The sequence below is a fragment of the Ammospiza caudacuta genome, chromosome Z (assembly GCF_027887145.1).
Source record: "Ammospiza caudacuta isolate bAmmCau1 chromosome Z, bAmmCau1.pri, whole genome shotgun sequence".
Lineage (NCBI taxonomy): Eukaryota > Metazoa > Chordata > Aves > Passeriformes > Passerellidae > Ammospiza > Ammospiza caudacuta.
In genome coordinates, this window is record NC_080632.1 from 41341713 (window position 1) to 41359789 (window position 18077).

Below are 18077 nucleotides of genomic sequence, written 5' to 3' on the forward strand. Positions count from 1 at the left end.
GTCATTAATAATATAACTGAAATTGCTGCAGGGAAGCCTGAAAACTTTGGCAGGCTCAAGGTGAGAGGGACTAAGATATTACCATTGGGAAGCAAGTCTTCTATGCAAACATTTCAGTTTTTTGAGTTACCAGGCACTGTGAAGCCCCCCCTGCTCCCCCCCTCCAAATAGGGTGCAGATATGGTGACAGACGGTAAAGGTGTATGTAGTAACTGAGGGCTGCAACATCCAGAGGATTAAATGTGTTCTGAAAAAAGGCCAAACGTGTTTTCAAACAGCCGTGGTGAGTTTGATCTATGTGAAGAATACATTCACACAATCTGCCTTATTCCTATAGTCTCTGCCCTCTTCCGTATTTATGGTCTTACAACGTGCTTTTTTGCTTGTGCCCTTTTCTCCCCATTTTGGTGAATAGAGAGTCCACAGAAACAAGACTGGAAGCCCAATGCAAGGGAAACATTAAAACCAACCACTTCCAAAGCTCTCAACGCATACATTTTCTGTGTATGTGTACACATTTTCCCCTTAGGGAAATTCACTTTTGCTCTCTTGTTATAATTCTTTTATTTATAGCTGTTGCTCTAACAGTAATGAGAGAGGTTTTCAGATGAAAGCTACTTTAGTAGCTTTATTTCATAATGATTAATTCAGTAACTATAGAATTTATTAATCAAAGAGATGTTTGAATTTGATCTGGTGTTATGTATTTGATATGTATGTAGTGTGTTTCAGAACACCTGACAATTAAAACTGATTTTGCTTTTATATGTTTTTGTTGACCATGATTTATATATGGAAAGCATAGTTTACAATTTCAAAGGTTTGGTGAAGTAGCTTTTTTTTATTTTAAACTGAGATACTTGGATGAATGAACAAATGACTGCTCTTTACATAAAGAAATAGGCAAAGAAATTAGTTGATTTCGGTCAATATCTGATAAAAGAAAATGGTTTTTAAGTGAAACTGATTTCATATCGGATTCTTTCTCCAAAAAGTAAGGGAATTACATGAATTAAGAAAATCTCATCTAAAATTCTGTATATCTAAAGTAGTTGTATTTTTCTGCATTCTTTGAATGTTCTTCAGAAAATTGCAGTGAAATAATTTTGCATTTCAAGGTTGAGTGAAGCTTAGCTGTTAACCAACTATAGAGAATAAACAGGGAAAATAGGCAGCCTAATGAATGAGGAAGTAAATGGATTAAAATATTTCCATAATTTTTTTACTGTTTCTACTTGTTAACTATAACTATAACTATAACTATAACTATAACTACTGTTATATGTTGATAAGGATCAGTTTTGATTTATGTGTTATTATGTTTATTTAGAATAAAGCACCTGCTCTTGTTAACTGTAACTCTTACAATGAGCTACTGCAGGACTGATTCCACCTCCTTAGTTCCTGTTGGCTTTATTGGACTGTCTCCTGATCTATGTCCTAGTATACAGGAAAAGAAACTGCCTCTTTTGCTTATTTAAAATATTGGCTGACATAGTTTTCTTAGAATCTACAGTCATTTAAACCTACTGGTATTCTCCTGAGAGTTTCCTGTTTATCTCAGCTGATGTGGATTCAAGGCATTGAGGAATTTCTAGTTGTCCTTACACTATCCTGACATTTCCAGGCTTCGGGACAATGATACAGGAAACGTGGACTGAGGGCTCCTCTGGCACTCTGGGTACATGATGCCGTATGCTGATGCTGGAGATAGTATTCTGACATTTGTCCAGGGCTTCTGAACACGTGTTCTGACAGCTTGCCTTTCAGCAGCAGGCTCATGGCAGGCCAGGTCCATGTTGGAACTAGCCTTTATCCTACATTAGATGTGGTCTATACTTTTGTAGTGGGCTTGAAGTTGGCATAAGCTTCCAGTCTTGTGCTCAGACTTAGTTCAACATAGTGCTGCCTGATTCAGATCAAATCGATATTGCTCAGTGACCTGCAGGGAATGGACAAGCTGTTAATGATGGTCTTTTGACACATTTATGCCTATATGAAGCAACTGATGAAATGTTATGACTTTGCTTTTCACAGCAGCAACCTTTTACTTTGCAGTCTCTTTGCAGTGGTGGGAACTTATGATTTATTCTTCCATGATAATCTTCCCTGCCTTTTTTCAGTGGAAGAATTGTAATTTTTTGTCATAACAGCAAATGCTTGTCAATGGTAAAAAAAAGAAAATCTTTTGCTTATGTTTTTGCATAAGAGAAAAGTCCAAACAAATGTTCCTGAGGACTAGAGTCTTGCATAACTTTTGTTTATCATTCCAGTGATACAATTTCCCGAAAGTACTTAATTTCTTATGTTTTCCTTTCAATGGCTAGAAACCAGGCCATTTTTTCTCATCATCCTTACCATAACACAGCAAATTTTCTTGCTTGCTGTTGGCATCCCTGAGGTACTGTTTATACACAGATAATAATAGCAGACCCTGTAATTGAAAGGGAAACCAGGATGCATTAAGGATGCAACTTTCTGTATTTTACAGCACTGGTTTGGCACTACTCCCTTTTCTGGTTTTTCTGCTGGGATTTGGTTTTTTTTCCAACATGTAAGCTTCAAGCAACTCAGATTTAGTAATGAGTGAATAGCAATTTCACTGTATCATTGCAGATTGTTGAGATGACATATGGCCTTTCCCTAATGGAAATCTGACAAATAGACAGTCCTTGATTTGATGATATGATAAAGCAGATATTATTGTCACTACTGAAATTTGTTTAAAGTGACCTTTAAGTAAAGGGTGTTAATGGCATCATCCAGGAAAGGATCAGTATATATTTGGTACATTTTCTCAATGCTAAATAATAGGTTGATGTATTGTTAAGTCTTCCATACATGCATACACACACACACACACACACACACACACACTCTCACACATACATATATATATATGCATGTATATATGTATGTATATACACTCTCCAAGCATTACAACTGTATTTCAGTGTCAAACCCAGCTGGGTTTCCTCCGTTGTTATAGTACACTTTTATATAATTTGGTGCAGAATATCTTTGCTTCTACATACTAAAGGCACTTTTCTAAAACATAGCTAACTGAACATTTTTATGATACACACATACATAAAGGCATATAATGTTGTATTATGTATTTTTTTATAGTGTGAATGGAGCTTGTAAATTTATTTCACCCCATCCAGGTTTTTGCTAAGAGGAGTAGTATTCATGTTATTATCAGAGGCAATTTACACTTTTTGCCTAATGTTTGCTACTGGTTCCAGTTTAACTCTCTGTAACATTATAAAATCAACCGCTGAGAAGTACATTGATTCAGCTTTATTGAGTTCAAAATATGTACTTTCTTGCTTCACAGGAAAGAAATTGAAATACCTTCTCTTTTTCTTTTGATTTAATTGAACATCTGTAGTGGGAACAGACTGTAATCCTACAAGAGCTTAGATGCTTTGTTGTGGTGTCCACAGTGGGGTTGAGTGCAGAATCAGGAATTCTCTTTACATGTTTGTCCTTGAAACTATTTGATCTGGAGGGAATTGAAGGATTTGGATTTTCTTCCTTTGACTGGGGGAGCATTAATGCCTTTATGTACATCTCTCTGCAGTCCGCAACCCATCTGAAGAACCTGGAGAAAAAGTTGTGTGAGTTGTATGCCCACTTCAAAAGTAGATTTAATTTAGGAAAATGGTTTACACAGAAATACTTTTCACTGTTTGTCCTGATGTTGCTATCCTGCTTTGTGGAGTATGCTGAACAGGGAAGCAGCTAGAAATGTGAATTTTCTAATTATTAATTTTCAGCTGTGATGATAATTTGCTAGATATCCAAAACTTCCATATTATGACACGCATTTTAACTTTCTAATCTCAATCTGTTTTAATGGAGGCAAATTTGTAAACTACCATCTGTGATCTAAATCACAACAGAAAATACACTGGGCATTTTGAAGGTATGTCCTGGTGGCCAGCTACCTTTTGTGCTACTGTATAATAGCTATCAGTTTGAGTCATGGCAGCAGTGATTAAAAGCAGACTGTGGCCTGTAAAGAAAGTCCAGAATGCTTCTCAGTTTGATTCAGCTCAGATTCCTCCACCTAGACCTCTGAGGAATTCTGGGTCCAGCTTGAGGAATGCTGGTTTCCAGCTGTAACTCTCTCCTGCGAGTGAAACTACTCAGCACTGCAGTCCGCATGCGTATCGGAGTCTCCTTGCTTTATGCATGGGTAGGGGTAGGAATCATGGAAGGGCTGGCAACGGATTGCAGCTGCAGGGTTTGGTAGAACTGATGGCATGGTGGTGTTCTGGCAGCCTCCTTGGGTTCTCCCTTCATGTCTTCTTCATAGAGAGCTGTCCTTCAGCTGAGGGCTTTTTACCTCAGCCTGGTTTTTCCGTCATACCTGGTCTTTAGTTTATGAACTTCAGCACATGTTTTACACATGCATAATCTATTAATTCCCCTGTAGAATATTGCTATTTATGTTTTGAGAAGTTTGCAAAATTCTTGTGTGGGTCCCTAGTTTTGTCCTCATCTGAAGATTCCCATTACTTTCTGGAGTTTGCAAAGTGATGTGATAAAAATCAGGGAGTTAGATGACAGAGTTCATGAGATGCTACAATGCGAGTTCTGTGCCTCAATGTGGGTTCATGAGAGAGAAATACTAACCTGCTTTGTTTATTTTAGGAGGTTTTGGTTATGGACACAAGGGCAAGTCCATTGGAAAAGGCAGTGGTGACAATGCCATAGTCACCAGCAATCCCATGACAGTTCAACAGCTGGGACCTCTTTCACCTTCAGCGAATCAGCTTTCAACAGCATGCAGCCAGATCAGCCCTAGCTTACACAGGTCTATGGATGCTTCCAGCCTGAGTGCTTCTCCATCAGATACAAGGTCCTCAATTACCTTTTTATATTTAGTACTTTAAAAGGAGGGGGTTTTAATTCTTCCTTAATTACAATGCAACATTTCCGGTTATTAAAATCAGAAAATTCTCTGTTATGCCATGGGAAGTTGAATTCCATGCAATTTAATTCAGATCAACTATAATCGTGCTTCATGTTTGGATCATTCCATTCAAATAACGGGTGAAATTTGGCCACACAAAATCTGTGTATAATAGGACTTTTGTATTAAATAAAAGCTGTTTTATAGTTGCAAGCTAGATTTTTGTGCTTGGTATAGGAAGTGTTATGGGGGATGAAAGCAGAAATAGTCCACATGTTACATCTACATAGTGCTAAGTGTGCCATGTTGGTGTCTTTCAAATAACATCAAGGACAGTCAAAAAAACCATAAATGCTCAGCACATGTTCCTCTCTCCTCATCAAATGCACTTGCTTTCAAATGGCTTGTTTACCATCTGATAATTAATCAGATCAAGTGTCCTTGAAAATTTGTTTTCCTTGAAAATTGTTATGTAGGTAAAGAAAGCAATGACCACTTCCTGTAAATGTTACCTTTTTATATCACTACCCCACAGATAAAGATTTATTAATTAATTTTAAATGCTTAAATAAGTTTAGAGATTATGACTTTGAGTTTTGTCAGCAAACATGAATTAGAGGAAAACAGGTTTTTGAGAGCCACCCTATAAGTACATTAGGCACATACCTGGATGTTAAAAATACAGTGAGAAAATATTCTAGTGTATTATTTTGGAATCTACATTCCCCATTGCCTATTGAGTTGAAATGTAGTTTTTATTTACAAAAGACAATAAGAGTCTTTTTTCTCAAAGCAGTTTACATTTACTGTGTTGCGTTATTACAAGCCAAGGGACATTCCTGAAATAATTAAAATTGATACTTTGCAAATGGAATAAAACCTCGCTTTACTCTTAAGATAATTTTTAACATTTCTGTCACTTTAGTTGTGAAGACTGAGCCCCCTGGGAAAATTTACAAAATTAATTATGCTTCCTATGTAGACATGTCAGCAAAAACCATTCAATGCTAAGATGATGACACGTGACAAATCCAAATAGATGCTTTTCAGATCAAATAAAACTGATACTAGAAAAATATAATTACATACATACAATTGTTACATACTTAAGTTTTAGGTGTGCCTATGTGGCTCCAAATACTCAATGTGTGGTTGGATGTATCATGTCAGTACTGAGTTATACAGTTTTGATTTCATTTCAAAGAAACATTTACTAAGGGCAAACTCAAGTTGAAACTCTGGAAGAATCAAGGCTGTGGTGTCCCTAGAGTACCTTTTAATGATTTATCAATGAAGGTGTTATAAAATAAGTTTATCATACAAAGAATGTCAATTTCAGCAATTTTTACCTCAATTTGTTTGATAGGGCAAAGCAAGTTTAAAGTCAGATTCCATCTCACATTGTCAAAACAGTGTGGGGTTTCTTTCTTTGTGTTTTTTGGGGAGGTTGATTATTTGTTGTTCAGTTTTGAGCTTTTTTGGGTTTTTCTGATTAAATTTCTTAAACTATGAACTGCTTTTGCCTAAATGAAATTGACTGGTTCTTCCTGGGCAGAGTGCTTTTTCTGGATTTTATCTCTCAGGCACTGTGAACTGTGTTCTGGCAGCTCAACCCTAACCAGATTATTTGTTGAATTTACCAAAGCTGAAGTGAATTTTCTTGATTTTTACTGATGGAAGAAAGAAATCAGTTGACAAAATGAGAGTTTTGCTACACACAGCATCAGATTCTAGTGTACAGACCATGGAGGGTAAAACCTTCCCCATATTTTTTGAGTTTCTGCAGTTTCTGTTTTGGAGTATTCAGTTGTGTTGCATCAAACCAGATGTGTATGATAGGACTTTTTTAATAGATAAAGGCTGTTTTATAGTCACAAACTAGATTTTTGTACTCAGTATAGGAAGTGTTATGGAGGATGAAAGCAGAAATAGTCCACATGTTACATCCATGCCATTTGCTTTGATGAAAGTCAAAAAACGACCTAGGAAAGAGCAAAGGGTTCTTGACTGGTAAATAGAAGACCATAAAAAGAGAGAAAAACATAATTTTCCCTATTCCATGTTTATGTTCAGGATTCTGGATTATATGGCCTCTGTACACAAAGGGAGAATACAATGTAATTGAAAAGTAATCTCTTGTAAATGGTAATGAAAGAGCTGGTCCAAACTCAAGCCCGTTTAGTTTACAATAAGCAGATGCAGCAATTAATACCATCTGAGATTCTGGCACCCTGATAGATCTGGTCCCTCATTTTCATATTAGGTGTATTTATTTTCCTCCTATTAGAAAGCTACTCAGTTACAGTAGTGGCTGAACTTTGAATAAATCTTCACTTTTTGGGGAGCTGGAATTTTTATTAGTTTTTGAATTTAGATGCTGAAGTGCTGCAGCTTCTTCAGAATAGCTTGCTTTTGCTTATTGTATACTTGAAATTCTGGGCCAGCTTTTTATTTTTGCCCTATTATGAGACTTTTAAAAAACAGTTTTTCTTCAGATTCACTGATGGATATGCCCCTTTTGTGTTAGGCATTAGTAGTTTTTTGTATGACACTGGTTATACTATACATCTGCTTAAAACTCTTGTCAGTACAAAAATAGGCTTTTTATTGATGCACGATTTCTTTTTCTTTATTCATAAAAGAGAAAACAAAAATTTAAAGAAAACCTGGCAGAACACCCCTACCCTCTCCTGACATTTTCTAGGTGTGAATTGTAGCATGGAGAAATCAAACCTTGCTTGTCTTGCTGTGTTGAAAACTGTGGATCTGTGTTTGGGGTCACAACATGCTAGCACGATTTAATCGCCCTATAATGGACTGTCCTTTAACAAAGCCCCTTGACAACAGCCTAAATCAACTTTTTCACAGTCATCCTTTTAGATCCAAATGACACACAAGGCTGGCCTGATGGAGCAGTCTCATTTTTCTCATTTCTCCCATTGCAAATTGTAGTCAGCATGCTAGTTGTGCTTTTTGTCTGTAGTCAGTTTTGCGAGTGCCATTCAAACCCTGATGGGAGTCACGTAAGGTCCGTGACAGTACCCTGCCCTGACATTGAATCAGAACAGGACGTTTCTTATTCTGACACAGCAGATCAACCGTGCATGGCAGAGCAACTCTCTTGCGCAAAGGGGCGTTTAACTGCTCTCCCACTGGTCACCACGGCAAGGCTTGCTGCTCTTTTAAGCTGCGTTTTCCCTGTTTGTGAGCTGTCTTACAGATACAGCGCCTGCAGACTGCTTCCTCTCTCTCTCGGGCTGTGCCAAGCTTCCCCTCCAGTGTCCTTGATCCATCATTGAAATTCCGTGCTTCTTCAAAACTGTGTCGTTAAAATAATAAACCAAATAATTAATTCTCAAAACATAAGATGTAGAGGCTTCTGGGAGATTGTCAGGTTTATCTAGATACATAACCAGTTCTTTCTATAGTAAGAGCTCCTTGAAAATAGAAATTTATATACTGATAGCACCACTAGCTGGTAGGAAATACAAATCTGCCTGGGTGTGAACTGGAAACAAAGAATTAAATCCAGTTAACCTTCATCCAGCATTTACAGCTATGACTCAGGGCCCTTAATGCCCCTTTTATTTCCTTTTTATCCCTTTCTGTAGAAAACAATACTTTTAAGGGCCTATATATTGAGGGTTTTCAAGCTATCCAAAGAATATTTGCAGGATAAAGAAGTTCCCTAATATCTCTCTGAAAAATGCTTGATAACAGCAAGATTACACTTTTCTGAAAATTTTTGATTGCTGAGTTGGAGGCAGATACCTCTTCAAATCAAATATAGAAAACCTCTTCAACCAGTTCTCCTACATTACTCATTTATTTCGTTTGTTTTATGAAGTTAGATATTATCTGTATTTGTAAACTTGATATATAAAACTTCTGAAGGGAAGTATTTGTATATATTACAATTGAAAAAGTCATTGTAATACAGGTTGAATATCCATTCTCTTTGGATTCGTTTTCTTTCTGTTTTTTACAAGCAAAAACAATAGATGACTTAAGTCATTATGGGTTTCCATAGAAGGCAGGAAGGCTTTGGCTTCAGAAGTCCACACCTATTTACACCACAACTGATGAAAAGACATGCAGTAATTTCTGCAGTGGTGGATCAAGAGGCTTTACAGTAACTTTCTTTCAAAATCTTGAAGTTTTAAAGTTGGCTTCCTAAGTGACCTTTTTACATGTATATCGCCTTTGTATAACTACTGGTACATTAACTGAGTGTCCTAAACTTGAGCACCTAGTATTAGGGAGAGCTTTTCTCACATGTAGCCTTTCCTTAATTTTAATCATGCGTGTGAAGGTAAAAGATCTACTTCTGAATTGTCTAACTGCTTACTTTATTGTACCTTTATTTCAGGTCACTCTTGTCATGTGAGACTCTGGCCTCTACAACATTAAGCTTGTCAGAAGGTCACTCCCCTCTGAGTGTTGAACAAGAGTGGTCACATAGGTACAGGACACTTTCTTCTGTTCCTCCTGACCATGGTTTACAAAATGGCAGTGAGCTGGGGGACTTCATAAATTTTTCGCCTGAAGCATCTACATCCAGTGACTCATTACCATCCTACTTATATGGCATGGAAAATAAGAATTCCCCTTACTCTAGTCCTTGCCAGTCCTCAGTCTGGTGTCAATCAGCCCGCTCCAAAAAGAGAGCACTCTCTGTATCTCCTCTGTCTGACGGCATTGGGATCGAGTTCAATACAATCATTCGTACGTCCCCAACTTCTCTGGTGGCCTACATCAACAGCTCCAGGGCATCGCCAGCAAACGTCTCCCCACAGCCTGAGGTCTATGGACATTTTTTGGGAGTGAGAGGAAGCTGTATACCACAAAACTGCTCTGTTTCAGCTGCCCAGAAAGGCTTCCACATGGCGAATGGCGGTGTCACCTTTCCAGGATATGTTGAGAACGGGACAGGTGAGTACCAGCGGATGCAGCAGCTGGAGCAAGCCAGCTTGCAGATGGTTGCCACAAATAACATGGTGATCCAGCAGGGTGTGCTGCCCATGGACAGCCATGCAATAGATGTCCTGAAAAACAAGCAGCTGGGTGACTTCTTGGGCCCTGTTGTTGACATGCCTCTTTCAGCCGTGGTGCTGCCACCGCCTCCTCCACAGGGCCCACCCCCGCCGTACCACGCTCACCAGCGCCGGCCCCCGCACGGCCTCCCCGGCCACGTGCCCGCGCTGCCGGCTCTGCCTCCGGCCCCAGGCGCCCCGCTGCAGGAAGATGGAGAGCTGGAGGATTTCAATGGCAAGCATGGCTGTTGCTGGGTTGACTGTGGGAAGCTGTATGACCATCAGGAGGAGCTTGTGCGGCACATAGAGAAGATCCACATAGACCAGAGGAAGGGAGAAGACTTTACCTGCTTCTGGGCAGGGTGCCCTCGAAGGTTCAAGCCATTTAATGCTCGTTACAAACTGCTGATTCACATGAGAGTCCACTCAGGAGAGAAGCCAAACAAATGCACAGTGAGTCTGAGCTCTGTCTTTCTTAACAATGAAAGGCTCTCTATTACTTAGGAAAATAGAGCGAAGTTGTAATTCTGCCTTTGCTTCTCCCATTTAATGGTGTACTTCTTGAGCTAGTCTGTGAGAATGAAATGACTGTTCCATCTTCCCACCTAAACAGAAAGGAAAGGTGTTCTTTAATTTGGTACATACCAACAGATAGGATTAGGTGAAAAAACAAATTGTGTTCTCTACATTTATAAACTTTTATTGTAGACTGCAACAAGTGACATGGTAAACGTTCATAATGCAAAACTGAGGCACAGTCAGTACTTAAGTATTTGCATGAAGGATGCATGCAGGAAAAGTGCTGCAGAATAAATGTCACAATTTATCCTGAGAGATTCTTGCATCATATAACACCTTTTTGACTTGAGGAATTTTCAAGACTTTCCATAATGTTACCACAAGAAACTGAGAAGTGTTGAGCATTTTTTAAGGCAGTTGTTTGTTCTACTACTAAAAACCAAACCCACATACCTGTTTCCATTAGTACATTAGGAATAAATCCCATAATAATTTTTCTTTTCACAGATTCTGTCAGTGAGCATTCAACCCCTGAAGTCATGTTTTTCTATCAAGAAAAATTTCTTAGGGTCACTGCAAGTCAGTCTAACACATAGGTAGTCACATGGGTTAATAATCTGGCTGTAAGCAGTTTGTGCTTGGTCTCTAGTGCACCATCTATAATCTCTGTAATACAGATTCTTGAACTGCCTTACATATAGTCTGTATTTTGCGTGACCATGAGCTTAACCTTACTAAGTGCTTATTTAGTGTTGTCAGACAGCAACCTCAGTTTTGAGTTTGCAGCATAAATTATGATGGATATATAATTTCTAGGAATAACCGCTGATTAAAAAACATATGTTTTCATGTGGTGAAATTTAAATTAATGCTTGGAGTCCATATCAGTGTATGTGTTGCTGAATAATTTTTTTTTAGCATGATGTAGATGTTTGCTTGTACAGTTAAGAGAAAAAGTCTGTTTCTTTTACTTTTGTTTTTTCAAAGGGCTAGCATCCTGCAGGATAGAGTGGATATCTTTCCAGATTTCTGTCCTTTTCCATCCACATTTAAAGAATCTAGTAGAGATTGTGTTGTGATGCTAGAAAGGCTTTTTATCCTTCCCTTTTGTCACACCAGAGTCTTAACTCAGGCTCTCTGCTTTGTGAATATTTTTGTAAATTCCATAATATTCTCTTTCTGCTCTCTGTGTATATTGGATAAGGGTATACCATTAATTTCAGTTCTTCCCCAAGGATTTCTCATCACCTTTATGGGAAGAGAGAGAATGAGAAAAAAAAATTACTATGAGTCAAGAAAGTAATTTTTCAAGGTAATATCACGTGTAATTAAAGATAAGAAGACAGACATCAGCGGATGAGTAAGGACAGACAACAGGATGAGGAAAGAGGATAGGAATGATGAAAGAGCACTGAAAAAGAGTAAATCCAGAAACCCAAGGTCTTTAAAATAGATGAATTATGATGAAGGATCCTGTGATACTGGAGAAAACACTGTGTTGGTAATCCACTAAACTCGTTGCCCTCCCTGTTCAGAAAGGGTGCTTACAATGACCTCCTGATTATAAAGCCTCCTTGAGGCATCCTTAGCTTTGAAGATCATTCACTGATGATAAGTAATGTGTGAGTGGATAAGGTATTTCTTATGATGAACTTTTTGAGATTACTAAGCCAAAACTAAAGTGCACACCAAGTCTTGCTGTGTCACCAAAACATGAGGTGTCGAATCATTGTTTTTTAAAGTGTGTTTAACATTACTGAACTGAAGCAAGCATTGCTGGATAGCTCCAAGAAGTTTGTGTATCAGAAGCAGTGCCCACATACTTACCTTTCCTTCCTGCTGAGAATTGTAATTAAATGGAAAAATACTGAGCATGATATGATAACCCTTATAATGTGAGTGTAAATCTGGAACATACGTCCCCTTTCTTGGAATAAGCAAGCAAAAATGGCATTCTTTAGCACGGTTTGAATGAAACATCTTGATGCTTTATTCCTTTACCATTTCACAAATCGTGCGATTTTGGAAAAATGTATTTGGCTTTCTAATGTCCGGCAGCCATACTTTCTTGATATATTTAGAAAATTTACTTCAGTCAAACATCATACCTTTCTCACCAAGCAGTGAAATTTGCAAACATATCCATGCCATGTAAGGTTTCAAACTGAGATTTTAAGTGAGGTATTTGAGAGAACATCTTGGGCAAGATGATAATAAAGAATGGCTTCCAAATTAATAAAAAAATTACACTAAAGAAATCTGAAAATTTTCACTGAACCTCTACAAATTTATGCTTTTAAGTACAAAATCAAAACAATTGATTTATAATATTTTTGGTCCATTTCGAATCTTTCTATAATTTATTTTCTGGTTCTAGGTGTAGCATGCCTGTTTCTCTGAAATTACTGAAACTAATAGGCTGTATGTCCACTGTATTTTGCAGTCTAGTAAGAGAAGTCCAGTAGACCAAGCAGGAAAAGGGAAGGAAAAGTGGCAGGAATACAACTGTTATATTAATGAACCAGATTTACTGTAAAGAATGTGACAGAAGTATTAAGTCATGGAGAAGAGCCGTCTTAATGTAATCTATCAAGACATCCTGTAATCAAAGGCAGGCGCGGTTGCACCCGTCATCGTACTGCCATCACACTCTAATCTTTGTGTAATCTTTGTGCACGTGTTGGTGGTTCAAGAACAACAGTTTGCAAGACACAATCTTCTTCTTAAAAAAAGACTGGATGTGGCACTTGCTGCCATGATCTAGTTGAACAGTTAGAACATCGGCTGGACTAGATGATCTTATAGGTCTCTTCCAGTCTTGAAAATTCTGTGATTCTGTGATTCTCATTGAGCAGAAATTGCCGTGGGTCCTAGGAAATATACTTGTCATGTCAGTATATTTACTTGTCAGTGTTGTTTATCTCTGTACTGCTGAGCATTGAAGGTGTATTGTTACACGTTCTGCTGTGCATCCCTGAGGATTGCTGTGATATACAGTGAGCTTTACATCAGCAAGATTCATGAGATTTCAGTAATTTTTAAGGTGAAGGTTACTTCTATGTTGTATTGTAATAATAGTAGAGATAACATGAAATTAGATATACAACTTCATAAGCTGAACTTCGTAACATAATTTTATTCTTCTCTGTTACTGTTTTGTGCCAATGAAGTCATGTAGTTCAGAATAGACTTGCAGAACAGCTAGGACTTCAATACTTTATATGCCTATCTTTAAAACCAGAACCATGCTTATAGTTAAAATCAGAGTCAAGTGACCTCAGCATTTGTTTTGCCGCATCTGAGTTAATATATATTTATCTATGTAACAAAAATTTAGGGCAATTTTAAACTAAAGCTGCAAGTGATATTTTACTCTTTAGTTCCTGCTTGTTCTAGATGAGCTGTCTTCTTTGATTCTGTAAGATAAAAGTGTTGGAGGGTGAATAATAATAAAATATCAGCACATAAAAATATGTGACAATCAGGATAATCAGATCCAAACTTAAAGAATTTGTTTGGAATAGCAAGTCTTTAAATAGCTATAAAAATGCATTGGGCTCCCTTACTGTTCATTAAACATCTTGCATGTTCTATTCTAACTTACATCACCCAGGAAGCATTCTTCTTTTCAGTGAACAGGTTTAGTGACTAGAAAAATTATTCACGATATAATAATAATAATAATAATAATAATAATAATAATAATAATAAGTATTTAGTGTCTGCTCCTAAGCTTCTTCATATGAAGTAGATATAGTGTGTTCTAATGTGTTGTATTTATCTATTAGTCTGTGTATTAGCTTGTACTTTGTCCGAATAAGTCAAAAAAGAAAAAATATGAAGAAAAGTTCATATTGAAGTGCAAGTAGTAAGTACAACGGTGGCTGAGATATAATCTGTAATATTTGAGAGCAGTTATGTCACAATGGCATTTGAGGCTTCCACAGATTTTGTTTGAATTAGAAAAAGTCTGAATTTCCTTTAGCTGTTGAAACCTTAGAGTAGCAACTGGCAAATACTGACCTTTGTTCTCTTTGTCTCTGCCTGTGAGCTAATTTTCTACTCAGGTTCCCTTCTTTTATAATGAACATTTTTACTTTTTAAGTTCAGCTCCAATAAGAGCTATTTAGTCTTATTGTCCTGCTATGCAAACATTTAGCTTAACACACTTATTCTGATATAAGCAACAACAGCATGATGTTAGAGATAAGTTCAAAGCTCACACTTCACAGCTTTATTCAGATGCACTAAGAATGCTTCCCCTTTTGAGTCTGAGTTCACTCTTGTTGCTTTCCATAAACTCTGAGCTATGCTACAGCCCAATGCCTTTAGTATTGATAGTACTACATGACCAAATTTTTTTAGTGCAGCTGTTTGATGTCATATAAACCAATAAAATTGCTAGTATTCCTGTCAGATTTAAAGCAACATCCATTTAACATTCGCTAAATACCTGAAATTATCCCCCAACACATCTGCAAAGAATATAAAACAGAATGTATGTGAAAAAAAGAATTTACTTCTTTAATGTTTTTTTTTTTTTTGAGACACAAGCAAACTTCCTGAGGTGAGCGGAGTGCTTGGATGGAAGTGTGTATGTGTGCTGTTTGAAGAACATGTCCTTGGAAAATGTAGAAATTTTGATTAAAACCAGAAATGCATCCTGTAAAAATGATTGGGATTTTTTTTCCATCTTTAGGCTTTAGCATTGTGTCTTCATATAGTATCTATATATGGCATGTGCAAATATTTTGATTACAGTATATGCCATGTTTCTTGATAAGACCATATCACATGCTATATTGCACTGAACTCTTGATAAAATAGAAACGATAAAAAAATTTGAATTTGTTTTTCCTCATATGCTTGCAGAAGACCTTTCCACTATGCTAAAATAGCATTTGAGCACTTTGTCTTAAACAGTGCCACAAGAAAGGTAATTCAATTGTTGAGTCAATTTGCTGAAAATTAGAAAGAGCTAAATTTACATTTGCCTGTTGCTGATTCTTTCCCTTACTCAGTAAACAAACTGAAACAGAAATAGCACAGAAAAAGCAGAGACGTATGATTAATTAGACTGTATCATGGTGTATGGATACAGAAAGTTGGGCTTTAGTTGTCTGTTATAAAACTAAGCCTCTCTAGCTCTCACAAGTTTGTGCAATATTAGTGATCTTCTGGTCATGGTTATGATGTCTTAGCTGTTTAAAGAAAAAGTGAATTATGAATTCTGGGTGTGCCACTCCAAACAGCTCAAGCTCATGTGATCACATCAGATGGCAGCTAGCCCAAACTAATGAATTTTGCCTCTCAGCACTTGCACTAATGATCTTTCAGTATTGTCCTTTCAGTATGAAATATATACTGTGTTCATGGTTCAAAATGTAATGATGGGTGCTTTTTCTTTGGCTGCTGAAGATGCACAACTTGCACTTGAGTTCAGTGAGGACAAGAGGGCTTCTGGTACTCAGAGTACTGAGTCTCAATAGCAGAACATCTCTTTAAGCAATCAAAAACTGCAGAGCAAGCTCTTTTCTGCATGTAAATGATGACAGTGAAAAATGGTAGCCAGAGAGCCCGTGTTTTAGGTTTCAGAATAAAATGTTTATGAAACATCTAACTTCTTTTTTTCTTCTAATTGATAATTGATTTTGATGTTAAGTATTTGACTCTGATTTTTTTTTGCCCTTTGACTTATAGAATTGAAAAATTTAAAACAGAACTTTAATGAAATTTTGCAAACCAACATATTCTTAGTTTCATTGTAATCCAGAACATGAATGTGAAGTATCCCAAAATAAAAATGAACATTCCTGATTGCAGAAACACTTATGTTTGTATGGAAGGGTTTCTAATTTATTACCTGTCTGTGTTTGTGGATAGGCACAAAAATAGATTTTATTTATTTTTATTTCCCTGTAGCATAATTTTAATGAAATATAATTTAGATATTTTTCATTGCTACACCAAACTATAAATAAATGGTAAAGTTATAACAATGAAGAACTCTTAAATTTCATATACATCAAGTAAGGAATCCTAAAACATAATTTACATCTACCAAAATTTCAGGTACAAGAAATTTGGAGGGTGTTCTGGTGTTGGGTTCTTGGTTGGTTGGATTTGGGTACACATTTTGGGTTTTTCTTTGTTTTTTAAACTTAGTTTTTAAACTAGAAAATTACTTGAATTCAAAGCTGAGTGGGTGGGGGGAATGGGGCTAGTGTTACTGTTGATGGTTTGGAGCATCTTTGTGTGAAGACTGGATTACTCTACAAGTCATGAAATCTTTATAGATAACTTCTGCTCTTTCCTGCTAATTTTCTTTTGTCTTTCCACCATCCCTGTTTGGTTGGTGACTGGACCTCTATCAGGAACAGAGTCAGTAAACCTTGAAACTTTCCATTTAGTGATAGAAAAGGCTAACAATATCTGACAGGAAAACAGAAAATGCAAGTCATGATGCAGTTACAATAGCAACAGACAGGGACCTTTCCCAGAAAACATGATTTTGTTTTAAAGCAAGGAAGAGAGAAGTGGAGGGAACAAGTTAATAGATTGTGCCATCCATTGCAATGTTACTCCTTCAGAAAGGAAATACAGCTTTACTTAAAAGTAAACACACTGTCGGCTTTATTCAGGTGATTGACACTGATTTTCTAAGGATTAGGAGTTTAATTAAAGTTTCTGGTGTTCTGTGGAAAACTTCCCAGACACCTAAGTCTTATGGCATATCAGTGAACATAGGCTTTAAATCCAAGGGCTGAGCATTAAGCTGCATAGAACAATCATTGGATTACTTGTACCGAGCAGTTAGGAAATGGAAAAATGCCAAATAGCTTTTTTCACTAAATTTGTTCAGTGCACTACGTATGTTGAAGTAGGCTGAAAGCCAAACACAAATGTATGTTGAGGCATTTGTACATCCTGAGGCACTCTTTGACATTTTTTCATTACTCAGATTTAGTATAAGATACTGTTACTGGCTTAATGCTTAAAGGACTCAAGGGAAGGGACTGGTTCTGTTTTAATGAATAAGTTGCAAAGCTATAGTCTTGTAGACTTCAGTGAGATTTGTCCAGGCAGAATCATGCTCAGTTCAGTGATTCCACTGATTTCTATGGCGTGTCTGGAGTCACAGAGCCATTTAGGTTGGCCTTTAAGACCACAGAGTTCAGCTGTTTACCCAGCACTTGGGAGACCAAAACAACCCCCCTTCATTACAGTTTCCTTTTGGAAATTGTAGGGAGCAATGATGTCTCTCCTGAATCTCAAGCACAGTAGTCCAAACACTGAGAAGACAAGATTCATCTTGATTCACTCTGATCCCTGAAGCAATTCTGTCTTATTGCCATTATAGTCTCAATTACCTGGGGTGGCATTTAGCAGATGCTAAAATCTTGTTTGCCTTTACAGATACCTACTTGCAGGGTAGGTTTCCAGAGAACTTTGACTGAATAAGGCTTAAGCACTGTTCAGAACATGATTGTAGTAGGATGTCCCTGTAAGTGGTTGAAACAGGCACCTTGAACAAGGATGTTACCAAATACAGCCCAGTGCTCTGTCACAGAAACATGGTTGCTGTTCATCTTAGGCTAACA

At 37.2% G+C, this 18077-nt stretch overlaps 1 protein-coding gene across 1 annotated transcript in view; it reads left to right on the forward strand.

Annotated features, from left to right (window-relative positions):
* The first annotated feature begins 4676 nt into the window (after positions 1–4676).
* Positions 4677–18077, forward strand: part of GLIS3 (GLIS family zinc finger 3) — a 112204-nt gene continuing 98803 nt past the window's right edge. The window contains exons 1-2 of the mRNA XM_058824140.1: positions 4677–4870; positions 9294–10410. Coding sequence (XP_058680123.1) covers positions 4740–4870; positions 9294–10410 — 1248 coding nt within the window. The 5' untranslated portion in view covers positions 4677–4739. The remainder of the gene's footprint in view (positions 4871–9293; positions 10411–18077) is intronic.